The sequence below is a fragment of the Phacochoerus africanus genome, chromosome 8, assembly GCF_016906955.1.
Source record: "Phacochoerus africanus isolate WHEZ1 chromosome 8, ROS_Pafr_v1, whole genome shotgun sequence".
NCBI classification, from domain to species: domain Eukaryota; kingdom Metazoa; phylum Chordata; class Mammalia; order Artiodactyla; family Suidae; genus Phacochoerus; species Phacochoerus africanus.
Window position 1 is genome coordinate 166,733,064 of NC_062551.1, and position 25,610 is coordinate 166,758,673.

Consider the following 25,610-nt stretch of genomic DNA (forward strand, 5'->3'; position numbering starts at 1 on the left):
ATTCCGGGTCTCCGCTCCCGTCCTCGCGCCAACACGCGCGCCCCCGAGCAGGCGACGGAGCGGCGCGCCGCTCTAGGCCCCCGCCGAGCCAAAGGCCCCGCAGCTTTGCACCCTGGGAAATGTAGTCCGTATTGCGCCCTGCGAGAGGGCGGCGCCTGGCGGCCGAGGCCGGGAGCACGTGGGCTTGGGGCTGGCGGAGCCCAGCCAACCCCAGTTTTACCGCGGCTTCCAGCGCTCCCGGTCAGACCGGCGGGCGGCGCTGCGGGAGAGCTCCCTAGACGGCTGTGACTCACAGGGTTGATGGATGGCGCTGGGAACCCAGGCTGGAGGATAAGGTGTGTGTTGGGGAGAGGAGTACAGGGGACCCCGGTCACTCCGGTGCTCCGCCGCGGGCACCGCCTGGGGCCCGGAGAGGGGCCGTCTGGGAAGACGGCTTCCGCACCACCCTGAGAAGAAACGAAACTTGGCACGCCTCCGTAATAAAAAAGGGTGGCTCTCGGGGCCACCCATCGAGCAACTGGGAAACCACGTACCATGGACAGTGCTCGGAGAATTTCCTAGGGTTCTTGGGAGCAACTTCTATTTCTGAGTGATTAAAATAAGAATAGTTCCCATTGAAGTGCTAGCATCAGTGCTTTGCATATCTAAGGTCCAGCTCTCTCAGCACCTCCGTGGTGGGTAATTTTCATTCACCGTTTTCCGGTGAGGAAGCCAAAGTTGGAGAGGGTCGCGCTTACCTCGTCCCTGGGCACACAACTCGGGTAGCCGAGACCAGCCCCAGATCTGACTGGCTGCAGGCAGACCCAGCAGTCCCTGCCCCTTACCCTCCGCCTGACCTTTTCTTAACGCTTGCCAGGGAAAGGAAGTAATCGAACGGGAAAAGACCTCTCTCGGCACTTGCGTTCAGTGGAGGAAGCGGGCCATAGGACTGAGGCCTGAGAAGGTGGGTGAAGGCCTCCCTGAGAAAGTTCAGAAACTGGCTCTGAGTTTGAAGAACAGCAAGACTGGGGAGGAGGGAGGCTTGATGAGCTGTTAAGCAGAGTCCGGCGGGGATCTAGTCATTCGACAAATCTTTAACAAGAAAATACTTGACGTACTGATAGTCGTTTGTGTTCCCTTTAAGGGGGAATGGGGGCGGGGAGGAAGGAGGGGGATGAGTAACAGAGACGAGGTTGGAAAGACAAGTTGGGAACAGTAGTCTCTTGAAGGAATTTAGACCTTATCCTCAGTGCAGTATGAAACCACGATGGGGTTTCAAGTGGGCAGTGATGACTGGATTTGCATTTTAGCCTCTATCTGTCCTACGTAGGATACATTGAAGGAGGAAAGGGTAGAGGCTGGGGTGTTTGGAAGGATGAAGCAGGAAGCCAGCATGAGGGAGCTGACTCCAGGTCTGTGCACAGGGCTGTGAAATGCCTTGGTCCCGAGCCTGAGATTTATTTCATTGTGGAAGGTGTGCAAGGGGGGAAGGATCAAGAGCACAAATTCTGGACTTAGGTCTGTGTTCAAAACCTGTCTCTGCCGCTTTCTAGCCATAAGACCTTGACTTTTTTGGAACTCACTTTAAAAAAAAAAAAATGAGGACAGTAATTCCTCCAGGGAAGGACAAACTGAGAGAGTATATGACTAGGGTTCAGTCTAGAGGCTGCGTCTTGGTCAGTGTGAATTTTCTTCTTGCTTCCAATCCATGGCTTCTTTCTGGTGCCTGGGGGTCCCCATGGCAGAGAAAGAAGCCAAGTCTCACTAACAATGGCTCCAGAACAGACTTTGTAAAACCACCTGGGACAGACGGATGGAGTGAGCCTGGGGCAGAGTTGGGGGCATTTCTGGGTACCAGTCCAAAGGGGCTTCCAGGAGATGTGGGTGGAAAAATCCAGGAGAGCTTAGAGCCAATTGGGAAATGAATCTTTTTGAGCTAGTTACAGATGGGTTTGTCTCTCCTCTGAAGGATAAGAGTAGGACATATAGGGGCCGGAACCCGTGGCAACACTGGGAGGGGTCCCCAAATTGAAGAGAGAACCTTTCAGGAGAGGGAGCTTCTCTGTTGGTCACCTGAAACCACAATCCATGACCATGACAAATGAACTTCTCAGTGTGACATTTTTCAGCCTTCCAAAATAGTGTGCACTTGGCACAAAACAAAACAAGGACCTGCCTATAGTCAAGAATTCTCTGGGGAGGTTTTCTCTGCTTCTACTTAGCGGGCATCTTTGATTGTAGCCCCCTGGTTTCAGGGAAGAGGTTGGGTAAAGGGAGAGAAGGAATAGTCCCAGTTCACCCCTAGGGGTGAGAATAGTCCTCTGGGGGCCTGGCTTTATGGAGAACATTCCAAGTAGACTCCCCACCGTAAGTCCAGGGAGTTCTTACAAACCAATGCCCAGCTGCAACAGCTAAGGAAAATGCCCTCGAGATGAGTGCCAGCTACTCAGCTTTGCTTACCTCTGTTGTTTCCTGCGTTTATTTATTTACATATTTATCATTTATTCATTTCCGAATATTTCACAAGTGTTTGCCAGCTCGTGGATGCATTAATTTTTTAAACTATATGTTTCGTCTAGTATTTTTAGTTGTTTTCAGCAAGAAGCTTAGCCTGAGCCCTTGGGCCACCACGTTGCCAGAAAACCCAGTGGGCAGTTCCCGTCCTCCTGTGATTTGATTTTTTCTGCTGCTGTTTGGCCCCACTGACCCCTCCTTCCCTTCATTCTGTTTTCTTTTTTCCGCCACGGTGGTCACTCCCTCTTGGGCTCCTTCCCGGTCACTCCCTCTTGGGCTCCTTCCCGGGCTTGCCCCTCTTCCTCCCCCTTTTCCTTAAATGCTGGTTCTCCAGCTCTTAGCCTCTGCTTCTCCTCTTACTCCTCTGTAGCTCACCACTCCCTCGGCTTTGCGTTGCGACTCCTGGATCTCTCTGGCCCAGACCGGCCTGAGTTCCCGACCTTCAGATCCAGCTGCTGTCAGCCTCCTTGCCCCTGCCCATGGCACAGGCCCCTCACGTTGAACGTGTACAAACCTGAACTCACAGCTTCCTCCACGCCTCACCCCCATCATGGGCTGAAAGCACTACCGCCCCCGTGTTCCTTACCAGTCACCCACGCCAGACTCCCGGAAACCCTCCCTTGCAAGCTCTCACAACCTCCAGTCCTCCTGAGTTCATCACCAGGTCCTATGGGTTGAGCCTTCTACCTCTGTCCTTCCACACTGCCTCTGCCCTAAGTCAGGGTGCTAGCCAGCACTTATTGCCTGAACAACCCTAACTGCACCAGCTCTAACTGGTGCCCCCTCTGCCTTCCTCCTTCTAGTCAAAACCAGACACAGCAGCCAGGGCTCCATCTGTAACACATTTCTAGATAATCCCACCTAAGACCCCTCAGTGGCTCCTCTGAAGACCAAGTCCAAGCTCCTTGGTATAGCCTTCAAGGACTTTTATGACCTCTCTGGACTTTTTTTTTTTTTTTTTAAGTATAGTTAGAGTTTCCTTTGTGCTTCAGTGGGTTAAGAACCTGGCATAGTGTCTGTGAGGTTGTGGGTTCAATCCCTGGCTTCACTCAATGGGTTAAGGATCTGGCATTGCCACAAGCTGTGGCATAGGTCACAGATGTGTCTCCAATCTGGCATTTCTGTGGCCGTGGTATAGGCCTCAGCTACAACTCTGATTCGACCCCTAGCCTGGGAACTTCCACGTGCCAAGGTTTGGCCTTAAAAGAAAAGAAAGTATTGTTGATTTACCATGTGGTGCCAATGTCTGCTGCACAGCAAAGTGACTCAGTCGTGCACATATATCCCAGGAGTGATTGGCTGCAGTTCCCTGTGCTGAACAACAAGACTTTGCTGTTTATCCTTTCTGAATGTATAGCTGGCATCTAACTCCGAACTCCCAGTGCATCCCCCTCCCTCCCCTTCCCCCTTGGCAACCACAAGTCTTTTCCAGACTTTTGTCTTGATGAGAACCCTCCCCCAACTTCTCCATGAACTTGCTGGCTCTCCAGGCTCTTCTCCACTTCCCTGCCTTTGTTCATGTTACTGCCTCTGCTGAGAAGGCTCTGAGTCCAGCTAGGGCCCATCAGCGGAAACCACACAGGGACAGTTCAATATAAAAATTTGAAACGGTAAAGGGGCATTGAAGTGACGAGGGATTGGCTAGTAAGGGGCAGCCAAAAAAAGAGGAACAAAAAAGAAGTGAAGAGAACCCTAAAGAATATGGGGATATCGGAGCCCTAGGGTGGAGACAGAGGCCCTCGCCCCTCGCTCCTGCCCAAGGCTGAACACCAGACCTTGCTGGAAAGGACGTGCTCAGGGCAAAGGGGAAATTTACTTATTTATTTATTTTGCTTTTTAGGGCCGCACCTGTGGCATGTGGAGGTTCCCAGGGTAGGGGTCCAACTGGAGCTACAGCTGCCAGCCTATGCCACAGCCACAGTGACGCAGGATCCGAGCCGTGTCTTCAACCTACACCACAGCTCACTGCACTGCTGGTCCTTAACCCGCTGAGCAAGGCCAGGGATCGAACCCGCAACCCCATGGTTCCTAGTCGGATTTGTTTCCACTGTGCCACAATGGGAACTCCTAAGGGGAATTTAGAGCTGAGCAGCAGTGAGGGCAATACAGGGTAACCACCATAAGCCCAATGCCCCTCACCCAACCTCGTCAAATATTTCATTTGTCAAGGCTCAGTTCAAGTGCCACCTCCTTCACAAAGACTTTCCTGGCTCTTCTTCCCCTTCCATCCAGGCAGAGGTGATGCCTCCCTTTAGTGAGTGTAGGATCCTCCCCAGTCAGACTTTAAAGGGGGGACTTAGCATAGTCTTTGTTGTTGTTGTTGTTTTTTGTCTTTTTAGGGCCGCCCCCTCTGCCATATGGAGGTTCCCAGGCTAGGGGTCCAATTGGAGCTGTAGCCACCGGCCTACGCCAGAGCCGCAGTGACGCCAGATCTGAGCCGCATCTGCAACCTACACCACAGCTCATGGCAACACCGGATTGTTAACCCCCTGAGCAAGGGCAGGGACTGAACCCGCAACCTCATGGTTCCTAGTCGGATTCGTTAACCACTGCGCCACGACAGGAACTCCCCAAGGACTTAGGATCGTTGACTCTGCGTTTTTTTGTTTACTCGTTTAACCCACCTAAGATTGCCAGAAAAAATACAGGGACACCCAGTTCAGTTTGATTAACAGATACACAATTTTTTTTGGATAAGTAGGTCCCAATTATTGCATGAAACATACTTACTAAAAAAAAAACAAGTATTGCTTCTCTGAAATTCCAGTTTAACTGGATGTCCTATATTTTTATTTGCTAAACCAGGCAGCCCTTCCCCCAAGTCCACTCCAGCTGTGGTCTCCTTGATGGCAGCACACGTTTCTAGCTGACCCCGGACTCCCCATCCTTAGCCGAAGGTATGATTGTTGGTGCTCCGTGGTCGAAGGGCACAGGGCTGAGAATGACTGGAGGGAGCTGAGACTGGAGACAGGGACCGGTTAGGAGGATGAGCAAGAACCCAGTCCACGAAGTCGGACGACTCCAACCGAGTGGCATTGGGGAGAGAGGGCGGGGCGCGGACTTGCACGGTCTGAGGATCTGAGGACCCACGGAAAAGGGACGTGACAAAGCTCCAGGAGTCTAGGCTGTTGCCCACGTTTTTGGCCACTAGAAGGAGGGTCATGCCATTCACTCAGGAGGGACCCCGGGAGGAGGTGTGGAGACTGGGGAGCAGGGAAACTCATTGATGTGGGCTCGCGGCGGCGGGGGCGGGGGGGAGTCCAAAGGAACGAACGGAAGATGTCCAGGACACACGTGTTACGTCTCAGGTGTCTGAGGCTCTGCAGACAGAAGCACCGGAGACACAGACCTGAGCTTAGGGCTGGAGCTGCTACGGGAGCACCATCCGCTTGGAGGTGGTAACTGGAACCGTGGGAGTTGATAACATGCTCAGGGAGAGTAAAATGGGGAGAGAAGGCCTGTATTGGAACCTTGATGAGAGCGTAAGGGGCAGGGAGAGGAAAAGGAACCCAAAAGGCATCTGAGAATGAGCAGCCGGAGGGATGCGAGAAAATCCCAGCGGGTGCAGGATGGAGACGCAAGGGAAGACAAGTGTTCCAGACGCAAGGGGTGACAACGCCGAGGGCCTCGGAGCGTCCACAGGGCTCAGGGCGGGAGGTGGCCTCTGGGTCTAGCAATGATGTGGCCCCTGGGGACTGCAGCATGAGCTCTTTTAGTGGAAGAGGAGAGGCAGAAACCGATCATATATTTATATATTTATAATCACAGTGTCATTCTTTTATGCCGTGATATAGTCAAGCAAGGTTAAATGCAGAGAGAAAGGAGCTGTTCAGTAGGAAAAGGCTGAAGAATAGGGAGCCTTGTAAAGAATGGAGACAGAGAGCCTGCTGGGGCTGGGGGGGAGCTGACCACTGACGGAGGAATTCATCTAGCTACAGGAGGTCATGAATAATAGTATCTAGAGCCGAGCAGGATACCTCAATGGCCAGGGACGCCTACAGGATCTCCAAATGGGAAAGCCTGTGGACTCCCTAAAATGGTTCACCGGATTGGTGGTTTTTTCGGCATCGAGGTGGGGTGGGGAGCATCCTTGGCGTCCTTCGTTTCTCTAAGGACTCTACAGGTCTAAAGCAGGTTAAGAACCACCCCTGTGAATAAGAAACATGACCTCCCATGGCACAAATTCTCCTGGGTCCTTCCGCTGATCCCGCAGCTTTCTCTCCCACCTCCCCTCTTCAAGGCGAGCCCTCGGTTAGGCACCCGGTCCTCAGGCACTTGGTAGCAAGGATCTCTAGCCCGGGGAAACGAGGCAGCTCCTGGACAAGAGAGGAGGAAGGCCACTGGGCGGCGCAGGGGGAGCGTGCGGGTCCCCACCCCTTGATGCCTGGATGGAACTAATCTACAGGGGTGTTCGGGGTTCCCCCAGAAGCTGGAAGAACTGTCACTGCAAAGCTACCTGTAGTTTTCTGTCTTGCAAGAGGCAGTGACTTGGCACCCCTTGGAGGAGACGGTACCTTAGTTCTGGGACGATCATTCAAGTAGGTAACGTCGTTTTGCAAACGTGAAACCAGACTGCACTCAAAAATGGAGACACAAGAGCCAGCTGTGGCCCCCTAGGAGCCAAAAGTGCTCTGCCTGGTGAGGTCAGGTGCCAGGAGACCTCTGCTGTTGTTGGCAGAGAAGTGGAGCTCTGCAGCTCGTTTCCTTTGGGGAAAATAGCTTCGTGTGTTTCATTTTTTAAGAAAAGCAGGATTAGGCATGTTGTGAGTTGCAAACTGAGACTGGTTCCTCTTGGAGAAGTTGCTGTTTCATCCAAGATTTTGTGAGATGTCGGGCACCACCTCTCTGGGGCCCAGAGCACAGCTGTGATTTGCGGGGCGGGGGGGAGCCTACTCCCCCAAGGACTCACCATTTCGGGAGGGTTGAGAGCCAGTGCCTTTGGCTGGGTTCTGACCAGGCTCTCTATCTGAGCATCTCCTATCTGAGCCTCCTGTAAGTGGCTCTGAAAGGACACGTCCACAGAGGGGCAGGGCCTGGAGGGTCTGTGGACCAGGCTAGGTGGTCCAGTCTTTCTAGGAGGGGTTCCCTGGTCCCAGTGACCTTGGAATTGACAGGATCTCCCCCTTTACCCACAGCCAGGGGCCAGGGCCAAGGCCTTCAAGAAGTATCTCCAAAGTGTACGGCCCTGCGGCTATACAGTGGCCATACAGTGCCACCTCTGTGGTTAGCGGTGGGGGTTGGTGACTGAAGATGCTAAATCCGTTTAGAGGCAGAGAGGGGAGCCAAGGGGGTGTTGGAGGGCAGCACGAGAGCACCAGAGTTTGACCGTACCTAGAGCAGGGGCAGTGGAAACAAAAGAATGGACACACAGACTTGATTCTCCTTCATGACCCGGGATGCACACAGCCCTCGAGCGCTCTTTGCCAGCTCCTCACTCTAGCCTGGGAGAAGGGGCCACCTGTGCCCTAGCAGGCGGGCACTGAGGCAGTTTGGAAGGGATTTTGGTTAACGGTGTCAAGTGCCTGAGGGATCCCAGCCTCAACCTGCCTCGCTCTCCTGATGGCTTGTGCACCCCCGGCTGCAGCTACCGCCTCTGTGCTTGCATCTGCCAAGTCAGTCTCCAGCTGGGGGACCAGCATATCTGGCCGCCTCCTGGGAACCCCACCGGATGTCGGCATATGCTTTCCAAACGTAGGTCCTGCTCTTATTTTCAAAGAAAAAAAGTATATAGCATGAATTCTTGGTACTCAGAACACAAGGTTTCACAGGACATACACAGAAGCTTAGAGGGAGGGAGTTGCACTGGCTCTTTTATTTTTATTTATTTATTTTTTGTTTTATTTTTGTCTGGTTTTTTTTTTTTTTTTTTTTAGGCCCGCACCTGCAGCACATGGAGGTTCCCAGGCTAGGGGTATAACTGGAGCTGTAGCCACTGGCCTACGCCACAGCCACAGCAATGAGGGATCCGAGCCTCATCTGCAACCTACACCACAGCTCACGGCAACGCCGGATCCTTCACCCACTGAGCGAGGCCAGGGGTTGAACCCGCAACCTCATGGTTCCTAGTCAGATTCGTTTCTGCTGCACCGTGGCGGGAACTCCGCTCTGACTTTTTTAGAGATGACTTCCGGACAGGGTGGAAGACCCCAGGGTCAGCATTAACCTCTCCTCCCTTCCAGACGAGCGCGTGTACCTCTTAGCTTCTCGCCCTTTTTCATAGTCTTTACCAAACTGAATTTAAATGATTCTGGAATTATTTATGGTTGTGCCTCCTGGTTTAAGCTTCGGGCAGAGATCGTGGGTTCACCTCTGTACCTACCCCCTGGTGTCTCCCCAGCATCTGACATAAAATAGGTACTTGAGAAATACCCAAGATGCAGGTCCCTCGAGGCACCCTCAGGCTTTTCCTGCTTTCTTAGCTCTGGGCTTCATCCCCCCCAAGCCAGCTTCCCATTGCACCCTCTTCCCCACCCTCAGTCTTTTCAGCTGTTCCCTCGACCTTGGTTGCTTCATGGAATGTGGGTCGCGAGCTCTCTGTGCTGAGCCATCTGCGAGCACAGGCAGTATTTACTGCAGGGTAGGACACCGATCCGGGCCAGTGGGGTGAGGCGACGCGGGGTTCTCTGCATCTCTGCCGTTAAACAAGGCCCCCAGGATGCCTGAGGTCTCAGAGGGAGGGCGTTCGCCACCAGCAACCCCAGGCTCCGACTGCTGGGCACCTGCAGGGGGTTGTGAGCTGGCCTGTTGCGACGGGTGTCCTCACCTTGGCCGCCCACTCTGCCTGTGGACCCTGTCCCCTCGTGGCCCAGAACTCCAGGGTGGGGACGAGCAGTCCCAGGCCGGGCTTGCGATTGCTGGGAGTGGTCTCCATCCAGCTGCTTCTCCCCAGGCGCCGCCCCCGCCCCCAGCCCCAGCCCCAGCCCCAGCCCAATAAAGGATCTGACAAAGCAGAGAGGTAAATAAATAACTTAGAAATAATAAATAGGGGTCCCGCTCCCGCAGATGCGTCCGTCCAAGGCCCGCTCCGGCACAGCCACTTCAGCAGGGCGCCTGCCTCGGGTCTCCTCCAAGTCCGTCCCCAGAGGCTGAGACCCGACCCCGCTGGGCTCCTCTCCGGAGGAGTCCCGCGTCCCCGGCCGGCTCAGGGCCAGAGCCTGGGGCAGGTGCGTCCGCGGGCCTCCGCAGCCGAGGCCTCTGGGGCTTGCGGGGCTGAGACGGGCAGGGCGGAGGGCCGGGGGGCCGCCGCTCGGCCGTGCCTCCCTCCGCCTCGGCTGGGCCCGCGGCCCCGGCCCCGGCGGCCGAGCAGACGCCGCGCGGCCGCGGAGCCCGCCGTCAGCCCAGGCAGCCGCAGGCGGTGGCCGAGAGGCGCTCCACGGTCCTCCAGGTGCTGTTCACGTCCATGAACGAGACGGCCTCGTAGCGCGTGGGGCGGCAGCAGGGCTGGCTGACGGGCCGCGCGCCGGGGGGCGGCCGCAGGGCCCCGGCGCCCAGCAGGCGGGCCAGGCTGAGGTCGTGCGGGGAGCGCGCGCGGCGGCAGGAGCCGCTGCAGAAGCGGAAGCGCACCAGCTCGTCGGAGCGGTGGCCCAGGCCGAGCGCGCGCACCGGCACCAGCTGCGAGCGCAGGCGGCAGCCCCGCGCCCCCGCCGCCCGCGCGCGGCTCCCGCGGCGCCCGCGGCCGCCCTGGCCCCCCGCGCGCGCCGCGCGGGCCCCGCGAGGGGGCGCGGGCGCGGGCGGCGGCGGGGGCGGCGGCGGCGGCGGCCGCCGGGCTCTTCCGCCGCACGGACGGGCCGCGCGGCCCCCTGGAACGAGACGCAGTCACGCGCGGGTCCCGGCCTGCCCGCGCCGCCCCGCGCCCGCGCCCGCGCACCTACCCGGCAGGGGGCCGGCGGGGGGCGCCGGGGCGGGCGCGGGGCCTTCGCGGGGCGGCGCCGGGCTGTGGGGCGCGGGGCCCAGGGGGGCCTCGCCCTCGGCGACGCTGCTCAGGAGGGCCAGGGCGGCCAGGGCGGGCCACAGGGCGGGCTGCGCGGAGAGAGGTGGTCGCGGAGCCTCAGGGGAGAGGGCGCAGCCCGGCGGGCTCCAGGCGGCGCTCGCGGAGGGGGCCGGGGCCGGCGGGAGGGCTCCGCGCGCTCGAGGAATCCGCCCGCCGCCCTCCTCTTGCTCCCTCCCCGCCCGTTTCCCCGTCCTCCTCTGCCCCCTGCCCGGGGAGCCTGGCTGGCTGTCCCTCCCCCGCCGAGCCACCGCTCCTCGGTGCCAGGTGGGCGTCCCCGTCCCCGGGAGAGCCACTCACCTGCCGCCTAGGCCGGGGCCCGAGGGGCAGCACAGAAGGGCCAGGGCGTCCGGGCTCCATCTCTGTCGACACCAGGAACTCCCGTCAGCCCCCGTGGACCTGTTCCCCTGCCCCTCTCGAGGCAGCGGGGACCACTGACGGGTGAGCTGTCCTTTGAGCAGGTCATCCCTCCACTTCGGCTTCTCCAGAGGAGGAACGAGGGCCTTGGGCAGCCGGACTCAACCCGAGAGGAGAACCCAGCACCTGTCCTCTCTTTCGGACCTCACAGCTCCATGAGGTACCTGGGGTAGTGCCCATTTCCCAGACGGATGAGCAGACAAGGCTCAGAGTAGCTCAGGGATGAGCTCGGGTCATCCGCTGGACCCACACAGCGGTGGGGGGAGCAGGGGACCTTTCTGCTCTGTGCTGCGGGGCTGGAGCTGCCAGAACCAGCTGGAGAAAGAAAGGAGCAGCTGGACACCCTTGATCGCACAGAGCCCTCTCTCCCTGCCGAAGAGGAAGCTGTGGCCTGGAGAAGAATTAAGGTGCTTGCTGGTTTCTCTTTTTTGCTTTTTAGGGCCACATCCGCAGCATACGAAGGTTCCCAGGCTAGGGGTCGAATGCGAGCTATTGCTGCTGGCCTACGCCGCAACCACAGCAACGCAGGGTCCAAGCCGTGTCTGCGACCTTCGCCACAGCTCACGGCAATGCCGGATCCTTAACCTATTGGGCGAGGCCAGGGAGCGAACCTGCAACCTCATGGTTCCTAGTCGGGTTCGTTAACCACTGCACCACGATGGGAACTGCAGGATGCTTGCGGGTTGATGTAAGTTATCCAGCGACGGTGAGGCCCAAGCCTCAGCCTGTGCTGCCCACCCGGCACTGCCGCACCTTGTTGCGCTGTGATCCCTGTCTGGATGCAGAACCGCCTGACCACACAGATGTCCTCTCTTGTGACCACAGATGTCCCTCAAGGGCCGGCAGATGGTGGGGGGTTGATGAGCCCCCTAGGAACCTGGGGGCCCAGGGGCCGTGGCTCCCTATGGCCACCAGGGGGCAGCATCTGCCAAGCCTGCGGACTCAAAGCCGGGTGGGCTTTTCCCTTTACCCTCCGCCGGACTCAGGCCTGAGCAGCTCCCAGGAGGGTCAGCCAGGCTTCTACACCAGCCTGGTCTCTGAGAACTGAGCCACACCGAGAGCTGACCCGGATTTGTTTCCCTTCCAGCTTCCCCTGGACCTGACAGCCTGGCCCTGCTCCTAGAAGTTTGCCCCATGAACCATCCTTCCTGGGCCCAGCCAGCCTTCCTGAGCCCCAGCAGCTTTTGTGAGCGTGCACCATCTAGCACCCCCAGTCACCTCTCTGGAGCCCTCATGAACCCTCACCAGCGGGCCTGCTCTTGGGTCCTAGTGGGCGCTCCACCCCCCCACCCCCAGCACACGGAATGTCTGCATACCTGTGGGCCAGACCACCCCGGCGTGGTCCCCCAGGGCCAAGGGTGCTTGGCTAACGGAACACGGGCCTGAGGAGCCAGGTTAGTGACTGTTCTCACTGACGGGGGGAAAGCTTGGCGAGGCCGGCGCAAGGGCCCCTGCGCTAGGGGGCGCCCAGGAGCAGGTCTCTGGAGGGCAGCTCAGGCCCTAGGTCTCCCTCCCCACGATCTGGGGCCACCTGGTCCTCCAGTGCAGGCCTGGCCTCCCCATCCACCAGCCCCACACTCACCCCGGCGGCTGTGTCGTGTTCCTCCAGGCACCTTTTCTGGGACCAGAGCTGGGCTTTCCCCCGCGGCTCCAAAGGCTCACGCCCAGAGCTCTGCACCTGGCAGCGCCTCTTTTAGCCAAAAGCGTGGTCTTGGCAGCCCGTCTGAGCCCTGCAGCGGCAGCCGGGGCCTCACATTACAGCGGGCCGCCCGGGCTGGCGGGCTAGCGCAGTCCAACAAGCGACAAGAGGGACTGGGGGGGGGCTGGGAGGGCCGGAGAGCCGCGCGGCGGGCCCAGGAGAGGGAGGACGCGAGAAGGGAGTGGAGGGGGACGACGCTGCCCACTCGCCCCGGCCCCAGGGCTGGGACGAGGGGGGGGGCACACAGGTCGGCTTACCGTGCGTGGAGGGCTCTGGGTCCGGGACACAGTGAGGGCTGGGACCCGAGGGACCTGCTGCTGGCAGAGCCCGCGGGCCGTGTCTGGGGGCCGGGCCCAACTCCATCCCTCCGCAGCCTCATGCCTGCTGCCGTCCGGTGTCAAATTCCAGCCCTGGCGTCACCGGATCCTGGGGTGGGGCCCTGAGCGCCCCCGCCCCGCCCCACCTTTCAGGGCTCACCTGGCTGCTCCACCCTCCGGAATCCGGTCCCCCCAGCTCCACTAGGTCCCCCGAGGTGGTGGGGGAGGAGCCCCTGGGAAGGGCTCCCAGGAAAGAGCAGGGAACCCAGGCAGCGCAGGGGCGCGGACGCTGGGTGTTCAGAGTTTGCCGACACTTGGAGTCGGGAGTCGGGAGGCTGGACTGAGGGCGGGAGAGGGAGGGGACAGGCCGATCCTGCCTCGGGCCACCGGCCTTGGGGTTCTCCCCGTCTCTGCGGTCCCGGCGGGCCACTCTGCACGAGCTGCTCTCTGCTCCCGGCTAGTTTCTTCTCTCAGCAGACCCACGGGGCTCCTTGAGTCTGCGAGGCACTGCGCTGGGGCTTCCAAGGTCGGAGCCGGCTCCAGCCGTCCCGCCGCTCCCCTCCCTGCTGCCCGGGGGCTCGGCGTCCAGACGCACCTGCAAACACCGCCGCTCAGCCCGGCACGGCACAGCGAGGGCAGCGTGGTAGGTTGGGGCGCTGGGGGCTGAAGAAGGGGAGGGTCCTGGACGAGGAACTTTTTCGCTGAGGTTTGAGGGATGAGCTGCAGGGCAGTAGTTCAGAAGCCTAACTGTGGCCACTCGGCCGGCGGGATGGAGGTTGGGCGAGTAAGGAGCACAGAGGGATGGAAAGGCCAGACACTCTATGTCATGGCAGGGTGTCTGAAGTTTATCCCGGTGACAATGGGGACAGCTGAAGGGTTTCAGGCAGGAGAACGGTGGCATCCGATGTGCCTTTCAGCGACTGGCTCTGGGTGCAGCGGGGAGGATGCTTTGGAGGCAAGGCTGCTAAAGCTGAAATGCAGGAGAGCATGGGCTTCCTGGGCTCCTTTTGCAAACCCAGCTGGTGCCTGATCAGATGGGGTGAGGAAGCAGGACAGACAAAGGCATACCTTTGGCCTGGGTGACGAGGCAGAGGGGTTGCCTTCTGGTAGCTGGGGCTCCCGGAGGAGGGGCAGGTTGGGGGCAGGAGCTCATGAGCTCAGTGTTGGACAGGTCGGGCTGGAGGGCCCGTGGATCATCCTAGTGGGATCATTCAGAAAGTGGCTGAATGTGTAGCCTGGAGCGAAGTCAAGAGAGCTGGGCGGGAGACGGCGGTTCGGGAATTGTCGGCCAGTTTGCAATCAGAAGCCGTGGGCGGGGACGAACGTGCTCAGGGAACGTGTGTGTGGACCAGCCCTACCCTGGCTCTGCAGCAGAACCCCCTGTGGACCTCTTAAAACTAACCCAATGCGGGCCCCGCCCCAGACCTGAATCAGAATGGCAGGGAGGGCGTGAGCCGCTTTCCACACCTGGACAGGTGCTTCTCAGCCAGGTTGAGAACCACGGCTTCGAAGGGAGCAGTTTCTGGGCAGCGGTGGGGACTAGAAGCCTGACTGTCCCCAGGCTTGGCAGGAAACCTGTGGGACAGGAGGCCGGGCAGTGAGCCGCTCTGCTCTCTGCTGCCTCCCCCAGCCAGCTGCCCAGGTGGTTGTGTGTGTTGGGGGGCTTCTTCCCCGGCTCTTTGTCAGCCAGGGCAGCTGCTTGCAGGCCTGCAGCCTGTGCCCGAGACCACTCAGGGGGCACCATTCACGTAGGACACAGTATGCCCTGGCGTTTGCATCCTCAAGGCTTGTTTCCAGCAGAATCAAAAGGAGTTTCTGGGCCCGGCTGTCCTTCAGTCAGGGCCCTGGCTTCCCCTCAGATGAGAAGGCCTCTGGCTGAGGACAAAGCGCAGCAGTAAAGGGGCCTGTGGGAAATTGGGATGGCACCTGGACTGGGTGGCAGATGAGAGGTGACAGGGCCAGCCAGCCCCACCTGTTGCTGCACAGCAGCTCTGGCAGGAGGCTCCCTCCAAGGCCTGTGGCCTTGGGGCAGGTGTGTGTTGGCTTCTTCTCAGGCCTGCCTGGGGATGCTGGGACAGGGAGAAAGCGGATTCCAGGGCTCCAGGGGGTGAGGTTGGGGGCAGGGACTAATGTTTGCCAGAGGGGGCCTAGAGCTGGGCAGTGCCTTCTTGCTGTGCACGGAAAGAGGGGTGCTGAGAGGGACCGGGTGCCTGTATGCTAAGGAGGAGTCTTTCTGGGGCTCAGACAGGGCTGCCAGGCCTGGGGCAGGTCTGTGGGCCGCTCTGTGTCAGAGGGTCAGCAGTGCGACTTTCTTGTGCTTGCAGGAATCTCTGTCCTGTCGAGCTGGGGACACTGTCCTAGGGCTGTGGGCTTCCATCCCCTGCCCTTTGGGTCCTTCAGGAGGCACCAGGGTCAATTTGGGGTTATGCCCTGATGCCCCAGTCTGCCTCTCTTAAGGCAAAGCGGGTGGAGGACACCCTGGGACGGGAGAGGCTCCAGAAGCCCCCTAGGTGACTACCCAGGTCCTGCAGCTGATACGAGAAGTGACAGAGACCCAGGAAGGCTGGAGAGATGGCCCTTGGGCTTAGCATAGCTACTGAGGCCCCAGGCTTCTGTGTCTTCCAGGCAAGTCAGAGAAAGCAAGAGGAGCCCAGGTTCAGGGAAAAGCTTTATTGCTTCCACGATGGCTGCCCAGGACGACTGCCATAGCCTGGGAGAGGCCCTCGGGCCTCTCGTCCCCGTGGTCCAGGCAAAAGGCAGCCCCCAAGGACCTGGCGGTCTCATTGCTGATATCCAGAAGAGCTGCCAGATGGGTCACTCCAGGCCCGGGACACTGTCCTAGGGGTCAGCTGCAGCTGCATCAGGCTGGGCCAGGCCTCACCCCCTGAACTCTGACGTTCTGGCCGCTCCAGCCCGGGGGCATCTTGTGGGCTTAAAGGATGGCTCCAGGGTTTCCCTCTGGGACAGCTAGGGGCTGCTGAGTGGGAATATCCCATCTGCTCCCCAAGAAAGGCCAAACAGGGTCATGAGCTGGACGGGGCTGGCCTGAGAGGCTGCCCACCTCCCGGTGCCCCCCCCCCCCGCCCCCGAGCAGGACACAGGCCAGTCATGGCACTCCCGCTCTACGGGGAGCCCAGGGGACCACTGCCCGAGGGGCCCTTCGGTGGGTCCCTTTCTGCACGGCAAGTGGACCAAACTTGACATCTCCAACCGTCTTCAAAAATAAATTATCCCTCCCTCCCCCCCACCCCCAATTCACAAAATGAAAATACACCGAACACTGACTGGAGAAAGGATTCCGGCAGCCGGCCTGCTGCCCGATGTCCGCCTCGCGCATGCTGGGCCTGCCAGGCACGGCCAGTGGCCTCCTGGCCCTCTGGCTTCAAGGACCCAGGCTGAGAGGGAGGCCGAGGGCTGGTCTCTGGGGCTGGCCTCTGAGCAGACACCGCTCTGACGGCCCTGCCAAGGCCTTGCCACCCCTGGGGACACTTGGCACTGTCCTTCCCTGGGCCCGAAGGCTCCCACGCCTCTCAGGCAGAGCCCGACCGGGGCCAATGCCGTGGGCAGGTGGCGGTGTGCTGGGTCCGCCTCAGATGCCGCTGGTCAGGTCAGTGATGACACGTGCTTTGACCAGCTTCTGCAGAAACTCTTTCTCTCGCTGGATGTTGTGCGTCCAGGACTAGAAGGAAGAGGTGGAGCCGCGGTCAGTCGGGCAGCCCGGGGGCGGCTGGGACGGGGCCCGCTGGAAGGCGCGCTCCCAGGCCCCCTTCCGACCACTGCCCTCCGGCACTCTTTGAATGTGGGAGGTCTGTTCTCGAAGGAACAGCTCACCCTCCGCCCCTCCCGGAACCTGGAGGAAGCACCCCTCCAACCCCTCTCCCCAGCCCAAGAAAAACGAGACCTCTCCCTTCATCCATCCAAGCCTCAGGACACGCAGGCTTCCCACCTTGTCCCCACTCCTCCAGCCCCTCCTCGCCCAGCAGCAGGGCCTAGGCACCCTGAGATCAGGCAAAACGTGAGTCACCGAGGTCCGGCCCAGGCCCAGGCCCTGGGGGGTGGGCCCTGCTGGAAAGGGAACCGCGTGGAGCCGCTTAGTCACTCTCCAGCCTGATGCAATCCACTCTCCAGGCCTGGGGGCAGCGGATGAAATCCTGCCTCTCGGATCAGAGGAGCCAGGGGGCCGGCGGCTCATCTTACTGTTAATTGGAAATTGCAGGGAAGACGCTGCCTTCCAGGGCACCCGGGCTCAGGTTCTTTCCTGCCCCCAGGGCTCTTGCCAGGAAGCTGTGAGGGCTGAGTCTCCCGGAGACTGAAGGAATGAAAGAGCCATGAAAGCCAGTAGCCTCGCCTTGGTCTGACACAGCCCACCGCCCTGGTGGCCCTCGTGCATCTGAAGCCCTGGGAGGTTTCTGGTGAAGAACTTAGTGGCTCTTGTCCGGGCCTTATCTGATCCAGTCACCCTCGTCCAACCTTCCAAATCTCTGCAGACTGAAACTTGGGCAGAGCTCCCTGCATCCGTCTTCTCTGAACACTCCCGTCAACTCCCTGCGCTAACCTGGCTGCCCCCCAGACACCCCCCTTCCCTCTCAGCCGCATTCCTGGGTGCCTGGAGGTGGCAGGTCTTCCTCACCCTTTGTGACTGCGTCCTCACAACTGTCCCTCAGACGCCCGCGACCCCCTGCTCCTTTGGCCCCCGGCGTTCTCCCCAGCTGTCTGCCACATGCCCCCTCCTTGCTGCAGCCCCGTGGCCATTCGCCCTCCTTCCCGGGAGATTCAAACATCTGGCTCCCTGTCTGTCTCTGAAGGCAGGACCTGTCCAGCAGAGATGATGCGCCATACGAATGGGTTGGATGCAGTCAGTTTCCAGGTAAGAAGATGCAGGCGGGGAGGAAGGGCGGGGGCGGGAGCCAGGCACGCGCGGAAACTCACACAGCTCCTTGCTCAGCCCCCGCCTCCATCATGCCCTGGGAAGAAGGAACCCCGCAGACAGGTGGGCTTCAAAAACACCCACTGGGAGCCACGGAGGGCCGGAAGGCCAGCAGAGGACTGGCGATCTGATTAAGGAGCTGCTGTCCAACATCCAAGTGTAATAATGGCGTAATTTTGAAAATGATCATCTTTATCTTTTAGAGAAATTTAATGAAAGGTTTATGGCTGGAATATGATGCCTGAGACTTGTTTCCCAATAACCAGCGGGGACCGGGAGGCACGGGAGGAAGGACAGGCTGAACACCGCTGGCCGTGTGGTGATAACGGGGCGGGGACAGTGTCTGGGAGCTGGATTTTACTCTCTATGCTGTGAACATGTTTGACGAAGTTCGTAATAAAAGAGTAACCAAAACGTCTGCCCGGGCGGCTCTCCCTCCCACTGGGGCCACGCCGCCTCTCTGCACCCTTGCCCCGGTTCCTCCTTCGCGCACCCAGCACAGGGGCTCACAGAGTGGCCTGTGCCAAGCTGCCTGCACTGCCCACGGGCCGGGGCAGGGTTCTGCCAGCCTCCCCAGGGGCCCCGACTCTGGACACAGATGTCTATCCCGCTCACAGCCCCGCTGCAGGCGGGCTTTCCTTCTCACAGCGCTCTGCCCATCCTCTCTGTGCTCAGGGCTCTGCTCTGACCTCCGCACTGCATCCCGGCATCTCCCCTGCGCCTGCACCAGCAGCTGGGCTTACAGCTCACCAGTCCACATCTCCAGCCCCGAGGGCCCTGCTGCGCCAGGCTCCTGTGGGAACCCACTTCTCCTCCGCCTCCTGCCCAGTCCCTCTCCTCCAGGCTTCCCCTGAGAGCGCCCACTGTGCGCCGCACGCACTGTCCAGCTGCTGCAACCTGGCTCCAAAGTCCCCCATTCTCCCTCCTTTATATTTATTTTTTTGGCCGCCCTCAGGGCACACAGAAGTTCCCAGGCCAAGGAGCCAATCCGAGCCGCGGCTGTGACCTACACCACAGCTTCGGTACACCGGATCCTTGACCCACTGTGCCAGGCTGGGGATGGAACCCGTGCCTCCGGAGCGACCCGAGCGGCTGCAGAGACAATACCAGGTCCTTAACCCACCATGCTGCAGTGGGAACTCCATCCCCACTCCTTTGAAACCGCTCAGCACAGCCCCCGGGACCTCCTCACAGGCACATCCCATGGCCACTTCTCAGCCGGCGTCTCCCTGCTTCCCTGCGGCACTGGACACTCCCTCCTTTTGTCTCCAGGACCCTGCATCTCCTAACCCTCCTCTCCTCTCTCTCCGCCTTCGGGAATGCCTCTGACATCCCCCACACCCCCCCGGCATTCAGTCCTGGCCCCGCTGTCTTCACATCCCACTGGCTCCCCCTGGGCCCAGAGAATGGGCGGAGCGGGGAGTGGAAGTGAAGCAGTGGCGGGGCCAGGGCGCTGCGTGGTTCACTTGACTGCTGAGGACACCCCTAGGTGACAGCAGGGATCCTACACCCAGGCACCAGCATGTCAGGGACTCCTCCAGGATGCTGAGCGGTAATAGCAACAAGCAGGGGTAAAAACACCAATGTTAAGAATAACGGCGAGCAAGAATGGGCGCTTACTACGGCCAGGGCTTTTCTTGTCTTTAGGGCCGCACCCGCGGCATGTGGAGGTTCCCGGGCTAGGGGTCCACAGCCACAGCCACAGCCACGCAGGATCCGAGCTATGTCTGTGACCCACACCGTAGCTCTCAGCAATGCTGGATCCTTAACCTACTGAGTGAGGCCAGGAATTGAACCCACATCCTCATGGATACTAGTTGGGTTCATTTCTGCTGAGCCACGACGGAACTCTTTTTTTTTCTTGGAGGTTCCCAGACTAGGGGTCAAATCAGAGCTGCAGCTGCCAGCCACAGCCACAGCCACAGCCACTTGGGATCCGAGCCGCGTCTGCGACCTACACCACAGCTCACAGCAATACCAGATCCTTAACCCACTTAGTGTGGCTAGGGATTGAACCCACATCCTCATGGATCCTAGTCGGGTTCATTAACCACTGAGCCTCGAAGGGAACTCCCCCCCCCCTTTAAAAGTATAAATGATTTACAACGTTGGGTTAGTTTCAGGTGTACAGCACAGCAATTCAGTTACATATCGATATTTTTTTTTAGATTCTTTTCTTTTATAGGTTATTATAGAATATTGAGTATAGTTCCCTGTGCCATACGGTAGGTCCTTATAGGTTATCTATTTTATATACAGTACTGTGTATGCTAATCTCACACCCCTCACTTGTCCCTCCCCCCTTAGTAATCGCAAGTTTCTTTTCTATGTCTGTGGGTCTATTTCTGTCTTAGAAATAAGTTCATTTGTATCTCTGGCCTTTTTTACACGTCATCGCATTGAATCTTTCCCCAACCCAAGGGTCGGTGCTGGCATGACCCCTTGTATTGATCAGGAAAGGAAGGTACAGAGCCAGGCTTGGAGCCCAGGCCGTTGGGTTTCACAGGCAGCACTCTGCGGCACCCTGTGTGGAAGTGATGCCACAGATGCCGTGAGCCTCAGAGCCCGATGGTGCTACAGGATGAGGAAGGGGGCGGGGGTAGCCTGACCACTGAGACCAGGCAGGCGGAAGAAAGGGAAGAGCCTCCACTGCAGGGCTTTGGGGAAGGTGGTGGGTGTCCTTCCACTGCCTTCCTGCAGGGAGGCAATCTCCAGGCTTTGCTGGTTTAAAATCCCAACCATTTCTTGCCTGTGTCTTCCCATGATGACTGAGCAGTTCTGGGGCAGAAGCCTCGCCTCTTGGAGGGACTACTGTGACAGCACTCCAACCAGTTTCTGTCCCTGCCCGTACCCTCTGTTTCATGCTGCAGAACAGTGACCTGACGACATGCTAATCTACAGCCTAAAACGGGTCCACAGCTCCCTGCTGCCCTCAGAGCAAGGTCCAAACTCCTTACCGTGGCAGAGAAAAGCCATCCTGATCCGGCAACTGCCTGTGTCTACAGCCTCTCACCTTCTGCCTTAAACTGCTGCATAAACGTTACGGAAAAGGAGTGTGTAAGAGACCCCACATTTCAGTAAACAGAAGCCAGGAGGCAGGGACAGTGGGCAGAGCAACTTGGAGGGGGTGGGTGCTCCTACGGGACAAAGCAGCCCGGAGATACATGAAGAGGGGCAGGGATGGAGAGACAGCGGCTCATGGTGAAAACGAGGCAGGGCTGGGACCATGCTGGGGGCGGGGATGAGCCAGTTCAGGGGCTCCAGGATGAGCCAGGATGAGCTTCCCATCCTGAACCCCATGCCACGCAACAGCTGTAAGGCTGTTTCTGGTTCCCCGCAAGATTCCCAGTCTCCTACGTCCTCGAAATAACTCCCAGTTACTTGAGGCAGCCTGAGTGGACCAACAAAACAAAACAAAGCAAAAAACAAGCCTAAAATACGGATGGGACCCAAAGCCATGGATGGGGATATACATCTGGGGGACGTGGAGAGTGAGAAGAAAGAGGAGGAGTTCCCATCGTGGCGCAGCGGAAATGAACCCGACCAGGAACCATGAGGTCGCAGGTTTGATCCCTGGCCTCGCTCAGTGGGTCAAGGATCTGGTGTTGCTGTGAGCTGTGGTGTAGGCCCCAGACGCTGCTCGGATCCCACGTTGCTATGGCTGTGGCGCAGGCTGGCAGCTGTAGCTCTGATCAGACCCCTATATAGCCTGGGAACCTCCAAATGCTGTGGGTGCGGCCCTGAAAGAAGAAGCAAAAAACCCCCCAAACAAACAAAACCCCAGAGAGGGAAGACTGTCTAGGATGGAGCTCAAGCTAATGCCGACTCTTCAGGGGCGGACTGGAATCCAGGACCCTGAAGAAGAGCGTGAGAGCCTGGCCAGCGGAACAGGACAAGCACGCTGGAAACGACGGCCTCCCTCTAAGCGGGAGAGCGTTTCAAAGAGGAAGGGCCAGTCAATCCTGAAAGTGTTTCCCAGAGATGAGGAAAGGGAGCGGCTCAAAACACGAGCCCAAGATGCCCGGGCCCAGGCTGGGAGCAGCGGGAGGCAGGTGGTAGACGCAAAGGGTGTCGTTCGAGGTGTTTGGATTTTCCACGTGGGCTCCTGCAGTGACGCGAGAGCTGCCTGGAGGGCTGACCACCTGCACAACTCCTCATGCTTCTCGAACCTGAAGGTCCCTGGATGTGTGGTGGATCAACTGGGAAGCAACTCTGGGTGATGAAAGAGCTTCAGTGTTTGGCCATGGGGAAGGGAGGAGGCGGTACGGGGCTTCCCAGGGCCGACAGGAACTGTCTCGGGGTTGTTCTAGCGGGTGAGGAAGTCCTCCCGGGGAAGAGAACTGCAGTAGAGACGACGGCTCTGAACTTCTGCCGAGATGGCATGTGCCAGCTGGGCAGCAGCAGGGGCCGGCTAGGACCGGGAGAGGGCCAGGGAGAAGGGGGGACAGGGGCGCACAGGATGCTGGGTGGCCCCAGCTCAGTGAGGGTGGGGCAGGGCCCCTCGGAGCTCCGGGCAGCCAGACCCCCTGCTGGCTCGCCCCTTTACCATCCATTCGGCCCTTCGTGCTGGCACCGCCCTCCCCCTTGCCCAGCGCGGGGACTGCCCCCTCCCCGCCCAGCCCCGCACCTCTTTGATGGCTGCCATGCGCACGGTCTCGTAGTAGTGCAGGGGTGCGTTGGGTGTGCTCATGTCGTAGCCGAAGCCCGCGACGGCCACCTCGTCGCAGCCGTGCAGTGCCATGGTCACGGCCACACTGCCGAGGGTCGGGATGTTCTGGAGGGCGGGGCAGGGGGAGGGCTGCAGAGCGAGGCTGAGACCCTTCGCGAAGCTCCCCAGGGCTGAGCTCTGCGTCTGAGGTCCGAGCCCTCTGTCCCCCCACGGCCGCCCCGTCCTTCCTTCCCAAGGCACCTCTGGTCCCGGTCCCTTCCTCCCTCTCCCAGGGTCCAGACGTCTCACCCCTCGGCCCATGAGGCCATTGTTGAAAGGCAGTCCGATGAGGGTGAAGGCGGCTTCCTGGATGAAATATGGATTGAGGATGCGAATCTCTGGGGGTTCCTTGGGCACGCGAGTGGCCACTGATTTCCAGAAGCCGTCCGATGCACTCTGCAGACACAGCACACAGCACAAGTGAGAGTGAGCGGGCGCACAGAGTGTGATGCGTGGCGGACCCAAAGTGTGCGCAGGCAAATGGGAAACAAGGTACGGCGGGGGGAGGAGGTGTGTACGGGGAGCCCGGGGCATGGGGGACAGACACAGGTGGGGGAAGAGGACCTGGTATATGGCCGGGTCACGGGTCTGTGGCAGAGACGAGGTGTGTGGTGGGGATCGGTGGGCACACAGTGGGGCCGCAGTGCAGATGGAGGAGACACGGGGAGCTGCTGCAGAGGGGGCGCAGCAGGTGGGACTCTGGGTGCACTGCTCTGGCCTGGGGGTGGTTCTTGAGCCAACGGGAAGCCCCAGTGGCCCACCGGTGCCCCTCCCCTTCACCGCTACTGGGGGGCCCAGGAGGAGCCCGCCCTCTCTCTCCTATCTGCTCTGCTGGGCTCGCCTCCTTTCCCTTCTGCTGAATTTCCTCGCTCTCTCAGTCAACTGTTCTAAAGTGAACCTGAAAAATAAAGACAGAACGTGAGCCACCATGGCCCAGCCAGACAACACGCCAATCCCAGTTGTGCCACCGACGGAGCTGGGTGCCTTTGGGCAAGTGACATGCTCCGTAGGCTTCAGTTGCTTTAACTGCAAAACGGGATGATTCTTTCTTTGCTCAGAGATCTCAGGACCAGACGGGAAAGGCGGCCGCTCTGAAGCCTGATACCCCAGGGTCCATTCCAAGGCCAGATTCCTCTCTCCCCTCTTCTAGTTCCCAGCCCTGCCTTTCTGTTCAGCGCACAAGCCCTTGCGGGTCTAGTCCCTCGAGTACAGCAGCTCAGCCACCCTCAGGTGGGTGCCCTCAACCCCTCGCCCTTTGCCCTTCTATTGTCCTGGCCTTGGACCCACCCAGCCATCCGCCTTTCCCACCCTCACAGCTGGGCTTCAGTACCGCTGGGGAAAGTCACGGGCCAGCCTTGCGACCGGAAGGGTGTCCCATAAGCTATGGAAGTGATTCTCTGTTGTTGGACATCTCGTCCTCCAGGGTCCCCCAACCTCTGTTCCCCACCCCGTCTTCCAAACCAGAGGCCTGGGGACCGACTTTGCACCCCTCTTCATCTCCCCAGCCCATTCTGTCCTGCTGGTGCTCGGGTTCTTTTGATGCTATCTTCTGCAGAATCCCACAGATCCATCCTTTCCTCCCTAACTTACCGCCACCACCTAAAGTCCAGGTCTCAGCATCTTTCAAATGGGTATCACAATGCCCACTCATTTACAATGTCTGTCTTGTTGACTGCTTACCCCCCAACCCCATCAGAACACAGCCGAGTGACCAGAACATAAATGATACATGATAATTGCTCAATGCCTCATTTACTCAACACACACATAATGAGTGCCCAGAATGGGCCACCTCTGCCTCCCAAACCACTTTCTGCTCTGCCAGGATGATCTGTGTACAGACTGGATCACACCGCCACTGCCCTCAGGCGATCTGCCTGCTGCTCCACTTTCCATTCGGCACATCTGAAGTCCCCTGCGGATCGAGCCTTCCCTCAGACCTGAACCTATGGACCCCTAGCCTGGGAACTTCCATATGCTGCACCTACGGCCCTAAAGCGAGGCCAGGGATCGAACCATCATTCTCATGGATACTAGACAGACTCGCTTCTGCTGAGCCACAACGGGAACTCCCTACTCATTTCTTTCTTCTTCTTCTTCTTCTTCTTTTTTCTTTTTAGAGCTGCACCTGCGGCATATGGAGGTTCCCAGGCTAGGGGTCAAATCGGAGCTGCAGCCGCGTCTGTAACCTATACCACAGCTCACAGCAATGCCGGATCCTTAACTCACTGAGCAAGGCCAGGAATCGAATCTGCGTCCTCGTGGATGTTCGTCAGATTTTTAACCACCGAGCCACAATGGGAACTCCCTTACTCATTTCTTAAGACTCAGCATCTGCCCCTTCCTCCTGAAAGGCTTCATTCCAAGGTAGAAATGACCTCTAAGCTTTGGGAGGTGATAAAACAGGGAGTTAAGGGAGTTCCCGTCGTGGCGCAGTGGAAACGATTCCGACGAGGAACCATGAGGTGGCGGGTTCGCTCCCTGGCCTCGCTCAGTGGGTTAATTAAGGATCTGGCATTGCCGTGAGCTGTGGTGTAGGTCACGGACACGGCTCCGATCCTGCGCTGCTGTGCCTGTGGTGCAGGCCGGCAGCTGTAGCTCCCTTTGGATCCCTAGCCTGGGAACCTACATGTGCTTCGGGTGTGGCCCTAAAAGAAAAATCAAAAAAGAAACAAAAAAACAAACAAAAAAAAGGGAGGTAAGGTCCGCCCTGGTTTGAGAGTCTCCCTGCCTGCTCCGCCCCATTCATTCACATTGAAGGCATGATGCGAGGTGACAGTACTGGGAGGTGGCCTCTGGGAGGCAATTAGGTCCCAAGGGTGCAGCCCTCGAGAATGGGATGAGGGCCCTGGCCCCGTCCGCCAAGCGAGGACGCAGAGATCTATGAACCAGGAACCGTCTGTGGCCTGGAAGCCCTCACCAAGCATCAGGTCTGCCAGCACTGTGGTCCCAGACTTCCAGCCTCCAGAACGGTGAGAAACAAATGTCTGTTGTTGATGAGCCACCCAGTCTGTGGCGTTTTGTTATAGCAACAAGAGCTGACTAAGACAGAAGACCCAAAC

The 25,610-nt window shown here is 59.0% G+C and overlaps 2 protein-coding genes and 2 long non-coding RNA genes across 16 annotated transcripts in view; 1 reads left to right on the forward strand and 3 right to left on the reverse strand.

Moving 5' to 3' along the window:
• The first annotated feature begins 184 nt into the window (after positions 1–184).
• On the forward strand, positions 185–18,514 carry LOC125132307 (uncharacterized). Of its 6 annotated transcripts, XR_007136194.1 has the most exons (6): positions 185–335; positions 857–943; positions 10,942–11,304; positions 11,985–13,556; positions 17,182–17,780; positions 17,859–17,911. It is a non-coding gene; the product is annotated as an uncharacterized LOC125132307 (long non-coding RNA). The 6 variants fall into 6 exon arrangements; XR_007136198.1 differs by lacking the exons at positions 185–335; positions 857–943 and adding an exon at positions 18,044–18,514 and having other exon boundaries at positions 10,437–11,304; positions 17,859–17,903; XR_007136195.1 differs by lacking the exons at positions 185–335; positions 857–943 and having other exon boundaries at positions 10,438–11,304; positions 17,182–17,325; positions 17,719–17,780.
• Positions 9,802–10,856, reverse strand: ARTN (artemin). Its single transcript, XM_047789365.1, has 3 exons — positions 10,781–10,856; positions 10,365–10,512; positions 9,802–10,292 (listed from the first exon to the last, which is right to left on the reverse strand). The coding sequence occupies exons 1-3, from the start codon at positions 10,838–10,840 to the stop codon at positions 9,826–9,828; spliced, it is 675 nt and encodes a 224-aa protein (XP_047645321.1). The 5' UTR covers positions 10,841–10,856; the 3' UTR covers positions 9,802–9,825.
• On the reverse strand, positions 12,492–14,467 carry LOC125132308 (uncharacterized). The gene is made up of 3 exons (XR_007136199.1): positions 13,982–14,467; positions 12,854–13,508; positions 12,492–12,627 (listed from the first exon to the last, which is right to left on the reverse strand). It is a non-coding gene; the product is annotated as an uncharacterized LOC125132308 (long non-coding RNA).
• The window catches only part of ST3GAL3 (ST3 beta-galactoside alpha-2,3-sialyltransferase 3), a 225,438-nt gene continuing 215,396 nt past the window's right edge, over positions 15,569–25,610 (reverse strand). For 5 of the 8 annotated variants that reach the window (XM_047789356.1, XM_047789362.1, XM_047789360.1 and 2 more), the window contains 3 exons: positions 22,798–22,944; positions 22,468–22,614; positions 21,575–22,180 (listed from right to left, as the gene is read on the reverse strand). In XM_047789356.1, the coding sequence (XP_047645312.1) occupies positions 21,995–22,180; positions 22,468–22,614; positions 22,798–22,944 (480 nt within the window). In that variant the 3' untranslated portion in view covers positions 21,575–21,994. Of the gene's footprint in view, positions 16,593–21,574; positions 22,181–22,467; positions 22,615–22,797; positions 22,945–25,610 lie in introns of those variants that run through there. The other 3 variants (XM_047789361.1, XM_047789364.1, XM_047789363.1) reach the window with 1 other exon arrangement.

What these genes read in the sequence shown, in the direction of transcription:
- ARTN (XM_047789365.1), bottom strand. Translation starts at nt 10,840, where the DNA reads ATGGAGCCCGGACGCCCTGGCCCTTCTGTGCTGCCCCTCGGGCCCCGG. An exon ending in GGCCCCGGCCTAGGCGGCAG is followed by an intron (nt 10,513 to 10,780) that starts GTGAGTGGCTCT and finishes CTCTCCGCGCAG; the next exon opens with CCCGCCCTGTGGCCCGCCCT. An exon ending in CCCCGCCGGCCCCCTGCCGG is followed by an intron (nt 10,293 to 10,364) that starts GTAGGTGCGCGG and finishes GTCTCGTTCCAG; the next exon opens with GGGGCCGCGCGGCCCGTCCG.